General features: G+C 42.4%; 1 protein-coding gene across 9 annotated transcripts in view; it reads left to right on the top strand.

Moving 5' to 3' along the window:
• Positions 1 to 24,268, top strand: part of KHDRBS3 (KH RNA binding domain containing, signal transduction associated 3) — a 186,438-nt gene that overhangs the window by 112,221 nt on the left and 49,949 nt on the right. For all 9 annotated transcript variants that reach the window (XR_016388274.1, XR_002642250.3, XR_016388275.1 and 6 more), the window contains one exon: positions 14,116 to 14,198. Coding sequence is in view for 6 of the 9 variants with exons in the window: in XM_089898682.1 (XP_089754808.1) it covers positions 14,116 to 14,198 (83 nt within the window). In the remaining 3 variants the exon portion in view is untranslated. The remainder of the gene's footprint in view (positions 1 to 14,115; positions 14,199 to 24,268) is intronic.

Here is a 24,268-nt window from a genome sequence, read left to right as displayed (position 1 = left end):
ACAGACACACGGGATAACCCAGCCTGCACTGTGCAAGGGTGGACATCCCGTCCAGTGGCCTGCGGGATGAGAAGTGGGTGAACTGAGATTGGATCCCAGGTTCCCTAACCCGGGGTCTAAAGCTTTTATTCACAGTGTTCTAGCTTGTGTAGTGTTTATGACCTAGAAGAAGTGAGAAAATAAGTGAGGAAAGAGTTTAAGAACCAGAGCCAGAGACACAGTCGTAACTGTATAGCGGAGGCATCCCTAGCCATGGACCTTTCTTCCAGATTGATGCCCTTGTCTGGTCTGTCTGACTGACTGAAGAGGATCCTGAGCTTTCTAGGTGCTTCTTTGTAAAATCATCAACTTCAGTCTTAAGGTCAGAAGTCGCTGCTTTAATTTATTATATGTTTGGAAGGACAGTATCTGAAGGAGATGGCTTCATTTGGAAGCGATCACAAGAGTGTAGGACAGCGTTCTCCTAACTGTTTCAGTCCTCTCATTTTTTTCTGATTCCGTAACCACAGGAAAACAATGTACTCTGCAACTTTTAGAAGTTGATGGAAGACAAGGCAGCTGCCGCTTGTTGGGTATTTACTTTATAGAACATAGTGTGCCGCGCACTTCTCCTGTATCATCTTATTCAGTCCTCACTTCAGTCCTGTGAGGTAAACATGATCACCAGACCGTTCAGAGAGATTAACTAATTTTTCCCAAATCACACGTCTAGTAAGTAATGAAACCCACATGCCCTTGTTTTTCTTAACCAGCACTTTGCTCAGCGCCTTACGTGGATCTGTCATATCCTTAAAACACCACATGAGCTCTCAGTACTTTCTAGAAGTCATACAACTGATTGGGGCAGAGCTAGGACTTAAAGCCCAGCAGTCTGGCTCCAGAGCCCACGCTCTTAACCAAGATCTGGTGCTTCCTGGACAAGTCAGTTTCATCTAATTTAAAACTCTGTTTGTGGACAGAGAAACTGACAAGTGAATGGGAAAAATTATGTAATCACTTCAAACGTGAGGGTTCCTATGCGAAACTTAGAGCACGAGGCCCATGATTGGTCAGTAGTTGGTTTTACTAGTCCTTCTGCAACTACTGGAGGGTGTGTCCTCATAGGACTTCTGCCATTGGTTAACCTAACGCAAGTGTGAAGGGTCAAAGAGACAGTTTAAATGGGAGCAGAAATCTATACCTTGTGTTTATACACAAAGACATGCCTTTCCTGCCTGTTCTCTAGCATCAGACTCATTAAAGCTGTAGGAAAAGAAACTTGTCTCAAGAAAAACGCTGCTACCACCATCAACAGTGCCCTTGTCTATAAAATGGCTCCGCGGGGACCACCATTTCTCCGTCGGCCCTAAGAATAAACTCTTCTGAAATTTTGTCAGCTAGGAACATCAGTGAAAGCCTGTAGGGGGAAACCAAATATATCTTTAAAACGTACACGTAATTCTGTAATGTAGACTTCGCTTAAAGACTCAGGGAAGTCACATTCCTTGTCATTCTTCTGAGAGCTCACCTGAAGTTTTAGCTGTATGACTAGTCGGGGGGTTTCGGTCCAGAAGAGAGTTGTACTAACGGCAAATTTTCCCATTGCAGTGACGGCTGGCGTCATTTTTTGGACAAGTAATCTCTAAACTGCTTCAATTATCTTGTTTTCCACAGTGAGAAATTTAATTAAAACAGAGTTACAGATTGTGAAGAGGTTATTTATGAAAATGCATTTTAAATGTGGATTGAAAAGCCTAGATAAAAATTTATCTAAAATTTTTATTTTAGATAAAAAGATGAAGGTTCTGTAATTTTTTATATCCGTTTTACCAGAAGCAAGAATAAGAGCAGTGTGCAATTTACGTGAAATGTCTATCAGGAGCTTCACGAGTCTATCTCTTTCCTAAATTGCTTGAAAAGTTGACCTCTTTTATAGAAATGTAAAACCTTAGGAAATAATTTCAGATTTTAAAGTTGTGAATATGAAGGGATTTTGTTTTTGTTTTTCCTCCTTTAAGCAAAAACGACCCCCCAAAATGTGCTTTATTAATAAGGGAGTAGAGGACTCTGAAGTGGCAATGTCTCGAAGGCATGGAAAGCAGATTCTGTCTCCCTAACTAGGCTTGCCCATCCAAGTAAGGTGAGCGAGTGATTGTAGTTGAGCTAATGTGAGGGGCGTGTCACATCCCTTGGGTGAATCAGGGCAGAGGCCGGGAGGAACCTGAGAACCACTAGACTAGTCCTCTGTTACAGTGGATTTCCCACAAGAACCTGCCATCTTCGTTTTATTGTTTTCCTTGAGCTTTTCACCAGCATGTGTAGAACTCAGTCCTCGCCTGCAAGTAGACCAGAGTCTACGAAGGAACAGTTATCACCCTCACTCTGAAGCCTTTCACAATCCCCTGGAAGCGTCAGGTGGTCATTGTTTGGGCCCACGTGTGTACATCCTAGTTAGGGCACTTAACCTTAGAGTGAGCGAGGTGATCGCTCCTTTATTTGTCTTACTGTTTCCCATTATATTTTAAGCTGATGCTAGGGGCCATCCCTTTTTATCCACAGAGCCCAGAATTGAGTAAGTAATCAATGTTTGATTTCTTGATTCAGAAACAAAGCCCAGTGATTACTCAGGAGAGGAACACCTGCAATTGACTTACATACAGAGTGTTTAGGGAAGGACGGAGGAAGGAAGGCTAACTGCTTGATGGAACGTGGGAAGACTTTCCAGAGGAAACTGTGTAAACCAAACAGGAAAAGGGGCTGGCAGCACTCAGACAGGGAGAGCTGGGGGGCGGTGCGGGGGGGACACTTTGCATGAAGGCTCACGTGACATTCAAAGGCATAGGCGCATGCAGGTGCAGGCGTGTGCAGGGACAGCCAGAACACTGCTGGTACAGGACTGATGAGGTTTACTAGCGTCTTTTTATTTATACCTTTATTTTTATTCTATTCAGTTTGTTCATAGGTCGAATAGAGCTGAGGTACATAGCAGTACATGGAATCTTGAACGATACTTTAGGGCTAAAGCAGTTTAAAGTAAAACCACATCATCAGGTTGGGTGATACGAGTGGAAGACCAGCTGGCCATCTCGATATGTCCTCCTAGTGTGACATTATCTTGGGGAGTTCATTAAGGTACAGGGTCTGACCCTCAGTCTTATAGGGTCAGGCAGAATATCCGTGGTTAAAAGCAAAGTCAGGAGCCGAACTCACTAGTTTGAAATCCTTGCTGTGCCTTTAATTGCTGTGTGACCTTAGGCAAGTTGCTTAACTGCTCTGTGCCTCGATTCCTAGTCTGTAAATGGAAATATTAGTGCTTATCACATGGGGTTGTTAGGAAGATTAGGTAAATTAACATATGGAAAGTATTTAGAATAGCGCCTGGCACATTAAAAGTAATATTTAGTTCTTCAGTTTACCAGTATTGCTCCAACTTTCAGGGCCAACTCTTGCTAACTGTGCCCCAAACATTAATATACGAAAGACAAAATATACAGTACTATTCACACCCACCAGGAAGATTAAAGTTAAAAAGATAGTTTCAGGTGTTAGCTGGAATGGGGTGCTATAGGAATTCTCATCCAGTGTTGTGGGAATGTAAGTCGATACAACTGCTTTGGAAGAATGTTTGGTACCACATGTTAAAGCCGAAAACATGCCTCCCCAAGAGCCAGAGATTCTGCTCTGGGAACCACTCAACAGAGACTCATACTTGGACGCACCACAAGACGTGCCTAAGGGGCATGCAGGCAAAACTAGAAAGAAGCAGAGTATTCATAACTGGGGTGGATAAAGAAGTGGTAGTACAACCCTACAGACCAAGTTTTCACGCAGCGAGAAGGGACCAGGGGTTGCTGCCTGCAGCACCGTGGACAGATCTCACGGGCACGCAGTTGACTGAAAGAAACCTGGCACGAAGGGGTAGCCACTCTGATTCCATCTCTGTGAAGCTCGAAAGCAAGTTAACCTCCCTGGTGGTGTTGAAAGTCAGGATGGCGTTCCTTTGTGGGGGAGATAATAATAACTGAGGGTGCTCACAAGGGGAGCTACTGGGGGCTGTTGATGTTGCCTTTCTTGATCCGGGTGCTGTTTACATAGCTGTGCTCACTTGGCGAAAATTCACTAAGCTGTGCCCTTAGGACTTATACCTTTCTATGAATTATTTTATGCTTGAATAAAAAGTTTAAAAATGTGATCAGTCTGTGTATTAAAAACATTGTATTAGACAGACCAGATACTCTTGTTTATAACAGAACAGCACATCTTCCTTCAAGCAGATTTGTTCAAGCCGAACAAACCTTCAGCACATCTGGTCCCTCTGCTGTTAAACCAGATGAGAATCTGAAGGTTTCTGGGTGAGTCTAAAAGCTGAGCAAGGAGTAATCTTAATCCTAACATTATGAAGCTCTGATAGTTGATGTTTTCATTGTGGAGAAACCTCTGCACCATGAATTAGGTGTGCACCTAGGTGGGCCAGGAGCCCCTTCCCCTTCGTCACGGGACTGGAAGCACTTGCTACCTCTCTCCTGGCCAGTCACATAAGAACACTTGGAAGGATGAGTGAACCCATATAAATCCGTCACTGCCAGCCAGGCATCCATTCAGGAAGTGCTTATTGAATGCTTTCTTGTGCCAGGCACTGGGGACACAGTAGTAAACAAGGTAGGCGAAGCCCCTGTTCTCAGGGAGACTGCATTTCCAGTGGAGGACATAGGTAATAATCAAATATACTGGGTACTGATAGGAATCAGCTGTCAGACCCTTTTAGCATTTCTGGCTGATTTTCCCTTGGGGCAGCCTTTCTCAACTGGGGTTCCAGAGCCCACAGAACATAGAAAATGATGTGCATAATTATTTCCTGAGCTTCCCAGGGGTGGTACAAACGACTGCTGTTCTAGATGCACAGGAGAGACGTGAACTCACTTTATACAGAGTGGACACCTTAGGGCACCGGGCTTCACTCTCTGGTGGAACCCTGGTTGAGAAAGGCTGTGAACGCTTCTGCCAATTCCTGAAGAGGTAGCTGAGAAGCTGAATTGAGCCTTAAAAGAAATCCAGAATTTGGGAAGGATAAAACAAAATAGTTGGAGTTTAAGGCTCCCCAAGTTTGGGTTTGGGGGGCTGATTAATCCCCTAGGCTTTGGATCAGAACCCAGAAAAGCTATACTCCCAGAGGGAGGCTTATCATCTCAGTCCTGTGTGGGGTGCAGGTTGCTAATTCTTCTGTCCTCCACCGAGAGCAGATACACAGTCTCTCTAGAGAAATAGAACAGTGTAGGCCTTAAATTATTTCTCTTAATTTTTCATATGTAATTGCAGTTAATCAAAAATTAGAGGCGTACAAGATGAGGAGACAGTAAAAAACAGACCACGATAGATTCATATAGCAGACGCAAACTTTAAAATAACTATGCTCTTTATAATCATGGAATTAGAAGATAAAGTTGATGATTTAAGCAGACAACTGGAAAATATAGAAAACAGCTATTTTAGAACTGAAAAAAAAAAAAAACGGAATGGTTTTAGTTGCAGACTAGGCACAGTTAAGGGAAGAAATAGTGTACTGGAGGTTAAACCAATGAAACAGAAAGACAGAAACCTGGACGACACAGAAGATCGCGTGAGGCACAAGAGCCTCCAGCGGCACCTCATTCCCTTCAAGCCCCAAAGGTGTGATGCGGCGCCTGTACTTCTCCCCCGGCTCCCCCGCTCAGGCCTCTGTGTCCGCTGTTCCTTCTGCCTGAGATGCCAGCATAGCTCGCTGCTATGCTCGCTGCATAGCTCGTTGGCTCACGTCTGTCTGCGGTGCTTTCTGTGAGGACGCCTCTGGCACCTGTCCGAGATCTCCAGCTCCTCCTTGCTCTCCCTGTGTCACGCGCTGTGTATGTGAGCATTGACGTTTGTCTGCTTCCCCGCTGGAATGTAAGCCCCATGAGGACAGAGGTGTTCGTTTTGTTTTGTTTGTTCAACACGATATCCCCAAGGGCTCGGAGCAGTAGGCATTCAACAAATGCCTGCTTCCTGGGGAAGATGGCAAAACCGATACCAAAATCCCTAGCGTGAGTTACATAATGTGGGCTTAATAAAATTTAGTTATCCCCCTTTTTCTCATCTTTGTGGAATTTCTGGTTTAATTTTATTTTCTTTAATTTTCTATTTACAAGTTTTCCCTTCCCTTTGTGGGATTTCTGGGTTAACCTCTTCGTCATTTTCTGTATTGTATTATATTGTATTTCTTGTCAAATCTAGATAAATCTAGTTCTATCTCAGATACAAACTGAGAGAAGAGAAGACTTTGAATAATTGATGTAGATGTGTTTTTAAAAGCTGTGTTCAGATGTGGATAGAATTACAACTACTGTTGGTCAGCCGTTCCTTTATCTAAAAACCACAGTAGTCGTTAATACTAGTATTTGCAGAATGAAAACGTAGACATCACAGTTTAAGAATTTATCACATTCAACAAAAGAAAAATACCTGGATAGCTCTGATGTTTCTCTGGCCTAATAGCTTGAGAGTGTTAAAGGGAACAGGTCTTCAACAAAATGGAACTAGCTTTATTGGGCAAGAACTGTGCCAAACAGCTTTCATAGGTATTTTTTTTGGTTAATCCTCCCACAACCATTGGAAACAGCCAGGATGTGGATTATGATTATAAAATTGAGGTGGAAGGAGGGTAGGTGATTGCCCCGAAGCCACATAGCCAGTTAAGAGGCAGAGCTGGAATTTGAACGTGGGCATCAGACTCCAAAGACTGAGATGAAGAAGTTGTATGAGCCTAGAAGCTGCATAATATACTCCTCACAGCCATAGACCAGCACATGGGGATGCAATTTGATTGTTGAATTAACGATGTCTTATTTAAGTGATTATGGGGGACAGATTCTTATTTAGCATTGTTATTAATGTTGTGGTTTTGTCCTGAATTATAAAATAACTTGGTTATGTGATGTGTTCACGGTCATTGCTGATACTCAACGAGGAAATTAGTGTTACTCAGAACCCCAGCAAGAATGAATTTCTCAAAAGACTATTTTTAGCTAATGTGTGTGTTTTATAAACTCAAAATAATCATGGTAAGAATAAACTTAAATAATCTTTTAGCACTCTATTTTATGTGAAAACTTTTTACATTTTGAAATGACCAGGTTTCACCCTGGTGAGGTGGTGTGTAGTCAGCATAATTGTCTCCTTTTAAAAGGACTCAAAACCTAAACATTATTTTCAAATCGCTTTTGTAAATTCTCTGTTTAAAATGGTTTTTCCCAGCTTAAATTTGACGCTTGATTTTACTTGTGACAGAAATAGAATTAAACGCTGTTTCCTTTATCCTAGAAAACCTTTTCTCTTCAGAGCAAGATTTCTTTGGTGTTGGGCCATATGTCGGTGGAGTTTTCAGGTCGGGAATGGCAGATGAAGGACCTCTGCCTGTGTTAGGGCATGTTTTGCCATAATGTGACCCCCCTGACACCTATCAAGTGTCCAGGTCACCCTGTCAGTTCCATTTAGACATCTTCCTTATCGAAGACAGAAACTCAGAAGTGGATCTTGATGAATAAGTCTCTTATAATGATTCAAGAATGTTTATTAATATACATTTATTTCTTGTCCATCTTTGTTCACTCTTTTTAATAATGTTCTGACTTTCAGGAATAGAATACAGAGGGGTTTTTTAAAAAATATTTATTTATTTGGATGTGCCAGGTCTTCGTTGACACACGTACGTGGGCTCTAGTTCCTGGACCAGGGATCGAACCCAGGTCCCCTGCATTGGGAGCACGGGTCTTAGCCACTGCACCACCAGGGAAGTCCCGGATACAGAGTTTTACTGGGAAATTTTTTTCCGGAGGGCAGGGAATGTAAGATTGATAGGTAACGTTTGAAAAAAGAATTCAGGTGAGGTCTCCCTATCAAAATTTACACTATTTGAGTAAATATTGCATTTTACTCTAGCACATCTCCTCAATTCGCATTCATCTTAGAGAAGCTATTGCTGTGTTTCCTGCCGCTTGGTCTTTAATTAGTTCCTTTCTTTATTCATTACTGTGTTCCCGACATTGAGAATACAGGAGAACAAGGTCTGTTCCTTCCTCTTAAGGACCTTGTAGACCAGGGGGAGAGAAAGGAGGCAGAGAAATAATTGTGGGCACTGAGTACGTGCAAGTTATCAGTTGTCAGGGAAGCACAGGGAAGGGAGTGATAATTCAGCCTGGAGTCTCCCAGCGAAAGACCTAAAGAGGGAACAGCATGTGCGGAGAAACTGCAGCATGAAACAGACAGGCTTCCTCAGGGCCCTTAACGTGTGGATGAAGCTTACGGTGCACTGTCTCTCTCGTAGGAGCCAGGAGAGAGGAGTGGAGATTTGTAAGCAAGGAAGCAACAAGCTTAGGTTTGCATTTTAGCAGATAATTCTGGAGAAAGGGTTAGATAAAGAAGCACTAGGCAGCTTCTGGGTGATTCTGATGTAGCCACGTTGGGAATGTAGAGGAAAGATATGAGAGAGAAATAGGAGATAAAGAAAGATTGGCAGGTGGAATGGTGGTGAGATGGGAAAGTGGAGGCATGGATTCTGTCTAGGACAGGAGTCCTTCAGAGGTTCGTGCAGACTGATGGTCTCCTAGCACTTGGTTAGAGAGGCGTGCCTGCAGAACTGCCTCACTCACAGGTACAGGACCCTGTTTTTAAAGTGCAAAGAAGGGGGATCTTTGCAGTGCATTTTAACAACATAAAGGAGCTCTGTTAAGCTTCTTCCAGAGGAAATTCAGTTAAGTTGCTTAGAATCAAGGAGTTTATCATGCCCAGGGTCCTCGCTCTGGGTCGTCTGAGGAATGGCTCCAGAGATGTGTAGACAGGCGGAGGCAAACTCGGGGCAGCTGAGAGGACCCGGTGCAGGAGGGATTTGGCGCGCTCTCCTCAGGAGCGTTCAGTCCAGCTGTCTAACGAGCACTTGCTGAGTGGTCCTCCTTATGCTCCGGCCCTGCCATTACTCTGTGCAAAAGAATCAGTACCCCACAGTCCGTGCTCATAAAAAGCGGTAGGTGAGGCCAGAGCCAGTCAGTCGTTTCTGTGCAGTAACAGCGGCATACGTTGGTCCATTGTTGGCATAACAGGTGTGGTGGACTCTGCGTGTGTGGGAGAAACAGAGGAGGAGGTTCGCTGGAGCCTCATCGTGAAAAATGGACGAGGCAGAGAAGGCAGGCGCAGAGACTCACAGGGAACAGCATGTGAACTGGAAGGAACTTTCACGTGAAGCGCCGGACTCACTGCAGAGCAGGGGGCCGACACAGAGGCTTTGCGGCATGTCGTGAAGGGGAGCGTTCTCTAGGAGAAAATGGAAATGCGAGAAGTTACGCAAAGACGTCAAGTGTAAAAAGAAATCGTTCCGCACATCTGAGCTCTGCCGACAGTGGAGTCCTGAGTCCCCATCCCAGGTCCTGGCGCCTTTTAGGAGTGGATTCTGAGCTTCTCTGTGACGGAATTATTGATAGGTCAGCAGCATCCCCGCTACACTAGATGGATGATTCCACTCGATCATATGTGAACTTGTGACAAAGAATGCACTCACTCTTGTTTAAAATTTCTAACTAGCCTCAGAAAAATATGAAGAGGAGTTTCATAATGTCAGATTATTGAAAGGGAAGCAGCCAGTTGTTGGGGACACTGGAAGATAAGAGCATTAGGAGAAGAGGGACAGAGAGACAGGGTTGCTCTGCCTCAGATCCCCCAGCCCTCAGACAGAAGCCCTCAGGCAGCCCGCCACCCTCATCCTTCCCTGTAGTAACCATTTGTTGTTGATCCTTTGCTGGCTGACCTCCCCAGCTGTTCTTAGCCAATGACCTCATCTTCTTCTTGCAATAAAATAGCAGGTAATCAGCAAGAACCCCCTCCACTCCCTCCCGGAAGTACACATTCATCCACAGTCACACTCCTTTTTCTTCTTCTGTCGGGTCCCAGTCTGCTTTTATGCTTTCCTATATTTTTCACGTCCTGTCCATTGAACAGACAATACTTGTGATGGAAGAGGCTGCACCCCCAAGGCCAAATCCAACTGTGAAATCATCGTCATGAAAGAAATAGTGTGAAAATTGCATTTTTAATCTTTAAAGTCTTCACTGTAAAATATGAAAGTCAATAATTCAGTGACCTAAACAATTTGAAAATTCAAATAAACTGGCATTGTAATATCTGACAGAATAATTGAACAAGGAATGAATGACATAAGTGTAGGTTTTAAATAGTCTACTACTTTACATTTCAGTTACTTAAGGAGATTCCAGTCATTTACTGGAGTTTAAAGAGTCTTGATTCTTTTAAATAAGCATAGAAAGAGAACTCTGCATGGGTGAAGCCATATTCTTTTTAAGCTACTAACAAATGACTGAAGCAGCCGTGGGCTCTGCATTTTGCCAAGCCACGTGCTCAAGGCAGTGACCTAGTTGCAAGTCCCGCCCTCCAGACTGACCTTCCCAGCTCCATGCCCACAGTTTCCAGAGAGAGTCCCGAAGTGCGGAATCTAAATCCACACTCCGTAACTTGGCCACGCGTGGTCTGGTATATGGGTGTCTCCGGCTCATTGCTCTCCCCTTTTGTGTGCATTCCACAGTGTGCTCCCCTGAACCCTGGGTGAGAAGGGTTCTTGTGTCTGTACCTCCATTGTTTTGCACCTGCTGTTCATTCCGCCGAATTTTTAATAAATTTTCCCAGCTGCTTTTGCTTTCCTCTGCTTTCAACACTTCTGGGAAATTTTCTTCCCCTTTCCCTTTCCCGGTGCCACGCCGGGTGCTTCCCTTTGCCACAGCATGTGACACGTTGCCTGATAGTTCTCTTCAGTCGCCTGTCATCTCCATCCCGCCAGCGACCTTACTAGACAGGACACCCCTTTCCTGCCGCGGTGTCTAGCAGGAGTGCCAGCCACAGGGTAGGGGCTAAGTAAGGGATTTTTTTTGGTTTTTGTTTGTTGGGTTTTTTGTTTTTTTTTTTTAACGCGGTAAGATTACTTTCTTTTTGTTGAGATGCTAGCTGCTTTTGTTAGTTCACCAGAATTGTAATATCTGCAGTTTGCTACTTGTAACTAAAATCATCTCAAATATTTTTGTTTGTTTGAATCTTATCTGAGAGCTTTCTCCTCCTTGCGTTGGTCACTGGAAGATCATAGCTATATTAGCAACCTGCTTTCAGCGACTGCAAGGGACACCATGGCTTACCAATATGTTCTAAGGATATTCTTGACCTTTATTCTTCCTCTGCCCCTATTTAATGAGCATTCCTTTTAGATTCTATCCACGTTCAAAGTTCTGAACACATAGCTCTTCAGCAAATATTCAGTTCCTCCTTTATGAGAAAACATTTTTAAAAATTTAAGGTGGTCACGTACAAATTGTATAAGCCTTACCCCTGCAAAGATAGTATCATCCCTTCAGATTAATAGTTGTCTTACAAAATGGAGCACATTACAATATACCTTGCCATTCAGTTACTTTTGCTTTTCTAAATCAAATAAATTGAGGTATACTATTTAGTAGATGCTTCTTAAAAGAGAGTAGCTAAGGTCAGCACTTTAAAATCCGTCACTTGGCTCCTCCCCTTGTGTGTAGTGGCTGCTGACGTTCATCACCTGTGAGTCTCATCATTTTAGAAATCCAGGAGAGAGGTCGGCAAGGGTAATGCTTTACTAGGATAGTTAACAATGTAAGCTATTCTTCATAAAGTTCTTAATACGTATCTGGCATTTTGCTGGAATACATACGTATGTATATGTAATTTCTCATTCTTTCAGGATACTTATTAAGGATTCACATTTTACAGGTAAAGAAACAGATTCTGGGGAAGTGGGTGAACTTGACTGAGATCAGTGACAGTAAAACACAGAAGCCCATCTGACTCCACATCTTTTCTCTTACCCCTTGACCACATTTCTCCACTTCAAAAGCTCTGGTGATGATCATTAAATTGATTACCATTGATAATACTGATGTTCCAAAATACTTAGATTATGTCCTGGCTCTTTTAAATGTTAAGTAAATACCAGTTAAGTCCAAAGTCACTATGTAATTGATTATCCCCAGAAACTTAGAAATCAGTTGTAGGGTAGGCTTCACACTTGCATAGATATAAATGTCATTGAGCAACGTATCTAATTTGATCTTACAGAATGATCATCTCTCTGGACCTTTTTCAGTTCCAAAATACCTTTAAAATAACCATAGTGTACTTGTTATCACATCTGCAGGATGTCCTCATAGAACTAGGAGAATGGCTTTAGCTCTTTTTGGGTTGTTTTTTATTGTTGAGTTATGAGAGTTCTTCATATATTCTGGACACTAGACCATTGTCAGATATGTGATTTGCAAATATTTTCTCCCGTACTGTAGATTGTCTTTTCACTTTCTTGCTGATGTCCTTTGACACAGAAGTCTTTAATTTTGCTGGAGTCCGTTTTATTTATATATATTTTTTGGTTGTTTGTGCTTTTGTTAGAATATCTAAGAAACTAATAACTAAGGTCACAAAGAGTTACACCTGTGTTTCTGCTGTTCAACCTGGCTAGTGAATTTTTCATTGGAGTTGTTACACTTTGCACCTCAAGAATTTCTTTGGATTCTTTTCTGTATTTCTTGTATCTTTATTAATATTCTCGATTTTGGTGAGGCATTGTTCTAATACCCTTCTTTAGCTTTTTAGATACAGGCTATCATTTAGTTCCTTGAACATATTTCAAATAACTGATTTAAAGTCTTTGTCTAGTGGGATGCATTGGGAGATTGGGATCGACCTATATACACTAATATGTATAAAATAGATAACTAATAAGAACCTGCCGTATTAGCACAGGGAACTCCACTTCACTGTACAGTAGAAACTAACAACCTTGTAAAACAACTCTACCCCAATAAAAAATAAAAATAAATAAAGTCTTTGTCCAGTAAGTTCAGTGTCTCAGCTTCATCAGGGATATTTTTCTATTGACTACTTTTTTTTTCTCGTGTATAGACTATACTTTTGTTTTTTCTTTGCATGCTGCATAATGGTTTTTGTTTGTTTAAAACTGGACATTTACTATAGTGTGTCCGTGCGAAAATCAAATTCTCCTTCCTCCCTAGGATTTGTTTTTTTCTTGCTTTAATTACTTTTCCAAACTGATATTGTAAAGTCGATATTTATCATGCGTTGCCTCAGAAGTGTCTTTTCTCTCTTGCCTTTGCGGTCAGCTAATGGTTGGACAGAGATTTTGTCAAATGCTTGGAAATTAAGTGTGTAGTCTTTACCAAGAGGCCGTGGGTACCTGCTGGAGCTTGTCTTCAACACTGAGCCAATCAGTTTACAACTAACTGTCTTAGCCTTGACTTTCCTTCTTATACTGAACCTCAGGGTCAGCCAGAGGAGAGCTCAGGGCCTTCTCAGGTCTGTCCTGGGCAAGTACCTGACACTGCAGCCTTTGAGATTCCAGAAATATGTCAGAACTTTGCAGAGCTGGTAGGGACATCTCATTCCCCCACTTTTCCTTGTAAGCTTTGTGGTTAGCCTGTTATTTGCTCCAGTCTTTCTCCACCGCTTCAAGCAGCTAATCTCATAAACAATTGCCTCTAATTATTTTCTTCAGATACCCTGAGGGAAAAGACTTTGTGCACTGGATGAGCTCCCGGTCAAATAAAGGCAGTCCTCTGGGGATGGGGTTTTGAAAGCCTCCACCCTGCCCTGCCTCCTCCAGTGACCTCCAGCCTGCTGGCTTCCTGCATGCTGGATTGCGGCTTCCTGCATGCTGGATTGCGGCTCGTGCAGAGCCGGTGGGGGGGTGGGGGGTGAGGGGTGGGAATAGGACCGAGCTCACCCTTCATTCCAAGGTGCAGCCAATTTTTTAAAATATAAATGCTCCCTAGATCTCTGCAAGCCTTTGGTTAACTTCCAGGCATCTAAAAATGTTGATTCTAACCATTTTTGCCAGTTTCTCTCTGCTTTTTCAGGAGAAATTTTGGAGGTTCTTACTCTTATCATTTTCACTGATGTCACTTTTATATTTTTCCTTACATTATAATTAGATATATAGTTAAATGGTCGCCGAATTAATTCACTAAAAGCAGAATGCGTCTTCCTTTCCAGAAATTTCTCTGAACTTTTTTGTCCTCTCCTGTTATATTTTAGGACTATGATGATGGATATGGCACTGCTTACGATGAACAGAGTTATGATTCCTATGATAACAGCTATAGCGCCCCAGCCCAAAGGTAAGAGCCAATCTTTATGACCAGACTCCATAGCAGACACTTGTGCCCTTCCACAGTTGCTGTACTCTGGGAACAGGGTGATGATTGGCCAGTGACGGTGATTTGACTCGGCCTGCTTGGTTTCGTTTGTTTTCATCGGAGAAGCACTATCTATCCTACCGAATAGCACGTATTGCTCTCAACTTGACTGTAGTGCTAAAGCAATGAGTCTTGGAAAATAAAAGCTGAAATTTTATTTGCTCTAAAAATTTAACTTAAGCATTCAGTATATTCTAAGGAAGAACAGTGTCTACCAAGTCTGTGGCTCTTCAAGTCCTAAGGCCCAGAGTCATATCAGAAATGTGTAAATATCCCGCATTGTCAGTGCCTGGGGATGGAAGTGACAAAAGTTTTTTTTCAGTGTTCATAGATCATTGCTGTTTCTTCGCAGCAGTGCTTCTGTTTTCTAACAACTTGAAATTCCTATTTGTGAAAAATGAGTGAGTTCTAATTTGTTTTCTAAAGAAGTGTTGACTTAGAAATGAGTGTTATTAGAGGGAAACACAGCTTCATAGTTACGTCTTCTGATAGTAGACCTTGATGTCCATTGATACATGAAATCCGTGTTCCGTTCAGAATGTTTTCCTAAATGCCTAGAAACCTCTTGCTTTATGTTTAAAATTCTGAGCGGTAGACAAAGACAGACATACGCAAACCAACATACTGGCTTTATGAAGCATAAATAAATATGGACTACATGGTTATTTCGATGGAGCATAAATTCACTTTTGAACTCATTCGGAGCCAGGCAAGCTTTGAACAGACGGGCACCCTGGTGCTGAGGTTGACAGGGATATAATTTTTTCTCTTTTTGTTCATGCCAGATTTTTTACTTATATAATTTATAACAATTAAGTAGCCATTAAACTTTGACTCCCAGCTGGTCTTCTTTACGGGAAGCCTTGTGCATGGTGTTTGCATCCTTGCGGGTTTTGGCACGCCCGGGGGTGACTGGCACACAGTGGACGTTAGACGGGACTTTACGTGTCTCACCCTGTATAGGTGTCCCGGCAATGTCACGAAGTATGTGGGGCTGTTCCCGTTATACAGATGAAGGGAAGGAGCACAGAGCATAAGATTAAGTAATTAGCCGGAAATCACACATGGAGTGCAGTCCTTTAAAGACTCACACGTCTCATTTAATCTGAACGGCAACAGCAGGAGTTAGTGTGCCTGTTTTACAGATGATGAAACTGAGGCTCGGAGAAGTAAATAACTAACCCAGAATGTGAACCAGACTTGGAAAGCTTGTAGGCTTCCCACTTTAAGCTGTGATAACGTATTAATATGATTGATCACACGCACTCGTTCCTTTGGTCATTTATTCATTCAGCCAACATTTATTAAATGTCCACTACGTGTATTAAATGTAGGCACTGTGCTCGATGCTGGATTACAAAGATTATTGAGACAGAGACCCTCTCCTTGGGAAGTTCACAGGCTAGAATGAAATACAAATTTTTAAAAGCAATGTAATGTGGTAATCACGTGAGAGTCTGAGGAAAAACACAGTATTTCCATAAGAAGACAGCGCTCAAGTCCGGTTGGGAACACTGGGGACATTTCACTGAGAAAGTGAAGGGCAAGTAGGGGTCACCAGGGTACAAGCAGGGAAGGACATTTCCCAAAGCCAGAGCAAGGCACAGAGCCTGACACAAGAAGTGCTGCCTGAGCTGGAGGGCGTGCCGCACGGGACAGATGAGGCAGGAGAGGGAGTGACCGCATCCTCCCCAGTCTCAGGGTGCAGGCTCCGGACCGTGGGCAGCAGCAGGGAGCCAAGGGAGCAGTGTGTTCACACCTGGATTCGGAGAAATGGATTAGAAGGCGGTAGAGAGGCCAGATTGGCAGATGGCGAGCCTGGAGGCAGAGACCCATTAGGAGGCTGGCACGTTGCGAATTATAAGCCCTTTAAATGTCAGGAAGACTCACGTGAAAGAAACACCTTTCATGACAGCCAGCCCACCTGCCCGGAAGTGATCTTTTCAGTGCTACCTGAAGGAGTTACAGAGAATTGCATGAGAATGCCACACGTTGGCAAGTGCGGAAGTCACTGTTGGTCGGTTACTCTTAATATTCATTTAATCCTCATAACCTGTGAAATAAGTGTCAGTCCTTTTAAAGAAGAAAAACTGGTTTACAAAAATTAGGTAACTTGCCTAAGATCATGCAACTTACAAGCGAAGGGGCCCGACTGAGCACCTCGGTCTGTCTGTCTGTCTGTCTCCCTCTTCACCGTCTACTGTAAATCACAATGAAGCAGCTATATTATGGAGCAGCGTGAAGAAATGGTTCCAGGTGCTGTATTAGTTTGCTAGAGTTACCGTAACAAAATACCACAGACTGTATTTAAAGCAACAGAAATTTGTTTTCTCAAGGTTACAGAGGCTGGAGGTCCAAGATCAAGGCGTTGGCAGATCTGCTTTCTTCTGAGGCCCCTCTCCTTGACTCGCAGCTGGCCGCCTTCTCACTGTGTCCTCTGTGCGCGTGCATCCCTGCTTTCTCTTTGTGTCCAAATTCCCTTCCTTGTAATGACAGCAGTCAGATTGGACTAGGGCCCACAAAAGGCCCCATTTTAACTTAATCACCTCTTTAAAGATGATTGATTGTCTCCAGATACACATTATGAGGTACTGGGGGTCAGGGCTTCAACATATGATTTGGGGGGAAAACACAGTTCAGCCCATAGCATGCACATATTATAACATCGGTTTAAGTACAACACTATGTATCTCATAATTAGAAATCTAGTATAAACCAGTTAGGAGAGCAGATTTTTTTGAGATCATCCCCAGGATTGAGTAGTGGGTGTTGACCAGGAAATCACCATCACATCATGTCCAGCAGTGAACGTTGGCTGTGTGCTCGGTGTACTATACCATGGGCTTCACACAGATCCTCTCCCCCCTCAGCATGCCCTGAACTATTGCAAAATTCAAGTCTAAACACGTCATTCCCTTGCATACAGGTTCAGAGAGGTTAAATCGCTTATCCAAACTCAGAAGGCTGAGCAGTGGTAGATCCACATTGGCCCCAAGCATCCTCGTTTGTACTTCCATTGCCTTTCAACTCTCCTTTTGTCATGGTTTTGATTTCAGTTACTGAAACTGGTTCCTATTAATATTTTCCATATACGGTATTCAAAGATCTGATATTTTGTGATGCTTTTAAATCCCTTAGGAATCATGCTTTCATCTGAACTGGAACTGTTGTTGCCTTATAGACTGCAATGCCTTAATCAAACCTAAGAATTTCATTTATCCTGCATATTGATGTTGTGGGCTAAGACGAATGAAATTAAGAGCTTGGTTTTTCCAGTTTTACGTGAGATCCTTTCAGCAAAGAACATTCACGACCACTACTTTCAAGGAGCAAACAACCTAGTATCCACTAACAGATAATACCATGTAACACTTGATATTCTGGGGTCTAAATTTTCTTGGTTTTTACACTCCAGGTTCTATAAAATTTATTTCAAACTTCAATAATTCTCTCAATTCAGAATTTGAAAGTACAGTCTGTGCTGTAGTTATATAGCTCAGCATTACTGCCGAATTCTTTACTTGGTCTCCTTTTAGATTACAAGCTGTTCTGAAAATGTTCTTTGACACGTCAAGACGTAGTGGAAAGAGCACAGAGCAGAAGTTCTTAGGACCGCACTGTCCACCCTGGCAGCCTCCAGCACACGCGCCTGTTGAACACTTGAACGGTGTCTAGTCCAAAGGGGGATGTGTTGGGGGTGTCAGGCACATACCCGATTCCAGAGGCGGTGTGGAGTAAATAAAGGACGCAAAATAAATACACGATTAAGATCAACATCACCTGTTTCTTTTTACTTTTTGTTTAAACGTGGCTACTAGAAAACTCTAAATTACAAATTTCCCTTGGACAGCGCAGAGTTAAAAGACGGCGCGGTGTCTCTGGCACCAGCACAGAGGAGCTGTGTCTCAGGTTCAGGGCAGTGCACCCTCGGGGCAAGCAAGTCAGTTCACCAGGAGCAGAAAGAGGAGTAGAGAGTGTCCAGTAACATTGATCCTTTTGAAACTTCTATTTTAAAGTTTTGTACTATGTTACTACCACTATAGCACACATGTTACCCATAAATAGTTTCAGTTACAAGGTCAAAAACCATTTCTTTGTGATGCAGATGTGTTACCAGAAACGTCTGCAGACCCAGGCCACGGTGTAAGAGTCTGATGGAGCTGGGTTTAGGTCCCACTTTTAACGCTTACTGGTTACGTGACTGTGGGCAAGTCATTTCACCTCTCTAAGCCTCCATTTGTAAAATGTGTAACTTGGTTTTTTCTTTGGAGGATCGACCTGAAGGTTGGACGAGACAGGAAAGCCCACAGCCCTAGTGAAGCGTCTTCTCTGTGAGGGACTAAATGAGACCTTCCCCTGCGTAGTTCCACATTCCACCAGGTGGTTAGCGTAGCGCTGAGGGAGCCCCAGTGCCCGCCCTACATAGAAAATAGAAAATTCAGCATAGTTCAGCTGCGTTTCCCCATCGATGTTTGTGATGGCCCCCATAGCGTAAAACAAAATGTAAAACAAAGCATTGTTTATCTAACTTCACACATTTAATGAGTAACAAGCTGTCATCTATTACTGTGAAGAGAAATATGAGCTATTCTTTACAATACTGGAGTTATTCTAATATACATTGGCTCAGAAATAGTTATTGATTCATTCCTGTGGGCACACCGCTCTGGAGTAGCTGCGGTGAATTAAAAAAGAGCCGGGTGATAAATGGCCTCAGTCCTGCCCTGACATGACTAGAGCCTTCACAGAAATCATAGTCTGACTCCTGGAAACCCTTTGTAAATGTATCTATTTCATTCTAAACTAAGTGGAATTAGTTGTCATTTGATACTTACAGCGCGGTGACTATACTTAATAATACAGCAAATACGGAAATTTGCTAAGAGTAAATTTCAGGTGCTCTCATCACACGGGAAGATGGTAACGGGAGAAAATCTGTTAATTATCTTGGCTGTAATAATCACTATGTTTTTGCACCTTACGTACAACTTTTATTTCAAATTTCACAATTTATTTTATTTTATTTTTTTTTGCGGTACGCGGGCCTCTCACCGCTGTGGCCTCTCCCGTCGCGGAGCACAGGCTCCGGACGCGCAGGCTCAGCGGCCACGGCTCACGGGCCCAGCCGCTCCGCGGCACGTGGGATCCTCCCGGACCGGGGCACGAACCCGTGTCCCCTGCATCGGCGGGCGGACTCTCAACCACTGCGCCACCAGGGAAGCCCCCAAATTTCACAATATTTTAATCTGTGTTTCCAAATAATTGTAAATTCTCCAAGGAGATATTTGATTCCTCTGATGATCAGTCATAAAGAACGTAGAACAAAAAGGGTTTCCAAAAAGTGCTAATAACCCCCTGAGCATAAGTGGATGGCTCTGTAATAAAAAGTTTATTTTCTTGCGGGTTTAATGTTGACATGCTAATTTCCCATAGCACTCTGTGGCTTGACGGTATTTTTGAGTACCTATTTCCTTTCATCCTCCAGAATCTCTATGATTTTCCTGAAGACACTTAGAAATACTGAAAAAGGGAATTAGAAATAATAGCTGCTCGTTTTGGAGAGCCTGTTAAGTCTAGCACTCAGCCATCTGCATCCTTTCTATACATTATCTCCAGTTTTCACAGTGGCCCTACGTGCTAAGCTTTTCCATGTACAGAAGTTGAAGACGTGATGTTTAGCGACTTTCCCGAGAGTACGCTGCTGAAGAGTACTGAAGCTTAGGTTTTTGTCTGACACTAAAAACCATTATCCAGCTAAAAAAATTTTAAATGTAAAATCATTGACTTGTTTTTGTGACAAAACAACACCTCAGCCCCTTCATCCAAATAGGCAGAGTAATGGAAACTGTCAGAAGCTACGAGTACTCTTGGTGTGTTTTCAGGTGCCAGTTCCAAGGAACGCAATGAGACAGAAATTAGTGTTGCCGTATGCCCAGCTGTCTAGTTTGCTGTTGCTTCTGTCGGCAGCCTTAGCACTGTATGTGCAGTAATGTCTTCTCAAAAGCTGACTTGTAGAGGTCTGAATATAGTTTGGAATTTTCACTTTGGAAATGATGACCTGGCGTTTAGTTTAGGATGTAACATTTAAACACCAGTAAAACTGTCTTTTGGAAGATATTGCTGTGTTGTATCAGGGTTGGCTGTTTTGGATTTTTAAAAGCAGTAATGGTCTGGCCTGGATTAACCACGCCTTGCAATATTTTTGTGAAATATACTTTTACCTAGCCTGGGTTTTTGGCTACTTGCAGCACAAGTGCTGAAGGAGTCTCTTAGCGCAAACTAAGCCGTATCGCTATTGACAGACAGATACTTCTAACACAGTATTATAAACACACTGACCAAATAACAGAGACACCAACCCAGATTATACTGTAAAACTGTAAATATCTAAATTCTCAGTCAAGGACCATATGCTAAGAAAAAACAAGGAGATGGCTATAGTGAAAACGAAGCTACAACCTAAAAGGGAAAAGGGAGGGAAAAGCCCAAGGGCCAAAGTTTTAACATGTATAAGTATTGCTGTTAATAATAATTACTGTGCATTGACCACATCTACTGCAGCATTGGTTGTATCTAGATAAGTGTGTGTGTGTGTGTGTGTGTGTGCGCGCACATGTCTCTGTGTGTGTGTGTGTGTGTGAGCGCACGTGCACACGAGCATGTATTATCCCCTCTGGTCTTAATTTTAACTCTAAAAGATGGATATTCTCATCCCCATTTTTTTCTTGAGAAAACTGAGACACAGAGAGAGGTTTAGTAAGTGGTCTGAGTTACACACTTAGTGACATTACTCATCTCAGTCCATTTTGTTTCTCCTGTTGTCGTGCTTCTCAGAGAGTCGTACACCTATCACTGAGGCTTCACAACGTGATTTCAGGTGGTACATGGCCGACTTTTTTTTTTTTACAGTTTTAACAATTAGATTTTAAAGTTTCTGGAAAAGTATGATTACCGTATCAAGCACATGATTTTATGAATAGTATTGCTATAAATAACTTACAGTAGGTTTAAGTTAAAATAAAATCAGTATAGGGAGTAATATGAAGTCACTAACAGGATGAGTGCTGGACATGGATGGGAAAAGTCCCAGAAGTGGTCCATGAAGGGCTGAAGTTGGGCAAACACCGCCCTCAGCACTTTTCTTTTTTCAAGATTCATTAACAAATTTTGAAGGAATGAGATATCTGTTGAGTGCTTATCAAGTGTTAGTTACTATATTAAATGCTCTCATGCCTATCATTTTATTTAATTCTGCAAGATTATCAGTTTTTAGTTTTACAAATAAGGAAACTAATGCTCAGAGAGTTTGAGCTTGACCAAAGTCACATAGCTAGCTAATAAGTAGCAGTCAGGCCTCATATCCAGTTCTCTTTAAGATCAAGTTCTTTTGATTAACCTGAAGGCAACTAAGATGGGGGGTGGGGGGGAGGTCCCTACAAATACAGAGAATACCAGAACGCCTGAATTGGCCACGTGGAATCTTCAGGCATGATCTCCGCAAGTGGATGAAACAGCAGCAGGGCCAAGGCGTGCTAATGGCAGTAAATCGGTTGCCACTGTCGGTTCACTCGTTCATGTTCTTGAGAATACATGAGATTGATCACTGAGGATTGTGGAATAATGGTAGTATGTGAAAACAGAGTCCACCGGGGAGATGTACTACATCGTTTGGATTTAGCGCTGCCATCTGCTTAATAGCATCAAGAAGACGACAGTGGTGCTTATGATCACCCACTCATGGCGGTGACAGATGCTGCGGGGAGTAGAGTAAGCATTCCCGGAAACGAGGCTCCTCACCACAGTGTAGATTGTGTGGCAGAGGCTTTCTAATAAGTGCGATTGTTGGTTATCACACCACGAGTTTAAAATCTTCACTATAGAATTTTAAGTTCTGTTAGATAGGGATCTACTTGGTGAATCTCCCGTGTTTTCTTTCCCCATGTTTCATACATTCTTGAAACGCATTTTTATTAGCTTTAGAATAATTTTCCTGACGAATTCTGCCCTCTTTCTAGTGAAAGAAAATGATAGAACTTTTGTATAATTCTTGACTCTTACAGTTAGTCGCGTGATTTAGTTAAAAAGGCTTGTGGGCTATGAAACCACACAAACCTGGGTTTGAATCCCAGCTGCGTCGCTTTCTCACCCGTATTATTTTGGCCGGGTTACTTCTTCGAGTCTTCATTTCTCATCTGTAAAATGACGGCAAGAATATTTGACTTGTGAGATTGTGATTAAATGAGATAGCAGATGTAATGTACATAGTGGAAGTTCAGTAAACTTGGAAAGATAACGTACTGGGTGCCGCACGCTGTTCTAAGCATTTTGCAGCCTTCCTTATGAGTAGGTTACTATTATTATCATCCCACGTTGTAGATGAGGAAATTGAGGCACAAAGATTTACTGGGGAATTTCCCTAAGGTTACTGGAGAGTAAATGCTGGGGCTGGCATTGAACGCGGGCAGTCTAAGCCCTCTGCAGTACTGCCTCTCTGTGTAACCTGTTCTTATCAGTTTAGTTATCCCATCTAGCAACTTGTACAGCCTTTTCCTGAGGAAGACTCGAGTCAATAAAATCTCAACAAAGAAACAACCTGCATAAAGTTATACATGCCACTTTGATTCCCCATTTGTGAAATAAAAACGTATTAAAGGCTTCATTTTAATTTAGATTGTTTAGAGCTCTAAGATGTTTGGAAGCACAGACTTGAGGTCAAAGCTTGAAGTAACTTGTGAAGAATGATTTATATAGAGAACGTCAGTGTGCTTGAATTTCTCAGAATCTAGTCAAACCTCATTTACCGGACTCACAACTCCAGAAGCAGAAATAATTCGCACATGATGTGGATGGTGTTTCTCCCTTTTATTTGACATCGCGAAGGGATGTGTTCTTTTGGAAAGTAATTTACAAGTGTCCATCAGGACCCTGGAAAGTGTTTGTAACCTTTGACCCAATATTTGCACAATAAGTGCCTGCACTTAGTATATAACGAGTGTTTGACAGCGTAAACATATTTAAGACCTCTTTAAAAAGAATAAGCAGTTTCTGGCAAAGTTCAGGGAAAGTAATATGGCACTTTAGATACGGGGGAAAAAAAAAACAACCTATGCATATCATCTTGGCCAAAGTAATGTAGATAAAACAGCACCTCAGTTAAGGCTGAATCCAGACTTGGTTAAATGGGCGGGAAGACCTGGGTTTGCATCACAGCTCTGCCACTTGCTAGCAGTGCAGCTGCGGTCAAGTTACTCTACCTGTGCTTCAGGTTGTCCATCTGTAAAATGGGGATGATGGTAATAGTAACCACCTCTTAGGTTGTTGTCATGTTAAATGAGTTAATATTCAATATGTGGAAAGCACCTGGCACTTTGTATATGCTATCATTAGCTATCATTAAAACTCTGTAATATATTATCTAAAAGCCTTGGGGCTGTAAGTGTCTTAGACGTAGAATTTTTGAATTTTGGAAAGATAGTGTGTTACATTCCACGTGTTAACACAACTCTGGCGGGGGGTGGGTGCCTATTTGTGGTTCTCCAGGACAGTGATTGCCCCTTGGATTATTTGACATTTATGATCAAGGAAGATGTGATTACAGAGGGATGGAAAGCATATATGGCAAATTGAAAAACAAGGGGATTTCTGAAGGGGAGGGTGGTTGGCGTTCAGCCTTTGCAGTTTGTAATCCTACCAAGTATAACAAATGGTTAGTGCTAGCAATTAATTTTTAAACAGTACAGATTTAAGGATTAATAACAGGACTCTCCCTTCTATTAGAAGCCATCACATTAGCAGGGCCTCTGTTGATCTGGCCCTGATCTTTCCCTAACCTCATGTCAAGTCACCCACTCATACGATCTAACCTTATATTGAATTGTTCAGTCATGACTCATTTATAATTTGCTCAGTTACACACAAAGTAGATCTCAAGGCATAACTATGAGAGTAAATTTAATTTCGTCAGATTCTTCCTGGCTCCTTCAATCATTTTC

This window comes from Delphinapterus leucas, chromosome 17 (assembly GCF_059928025.1).
Source record: "Delphinapterus leucas isolate spDelLeu-1000000601 "Yukka" chromosome 17, BTC_Dleu_Yukka2, whole genome shotgun sequence".
Lineage (NCBI taxonomy): Eukaryota > Metazoa > Chordata > Mammalia > Artiodactyla > Monodontidae > Delphinapterus > Delphinapterus leucas.
This window is presented reverse-complemented; position numbering and strand designations above follow the sequence as displayed.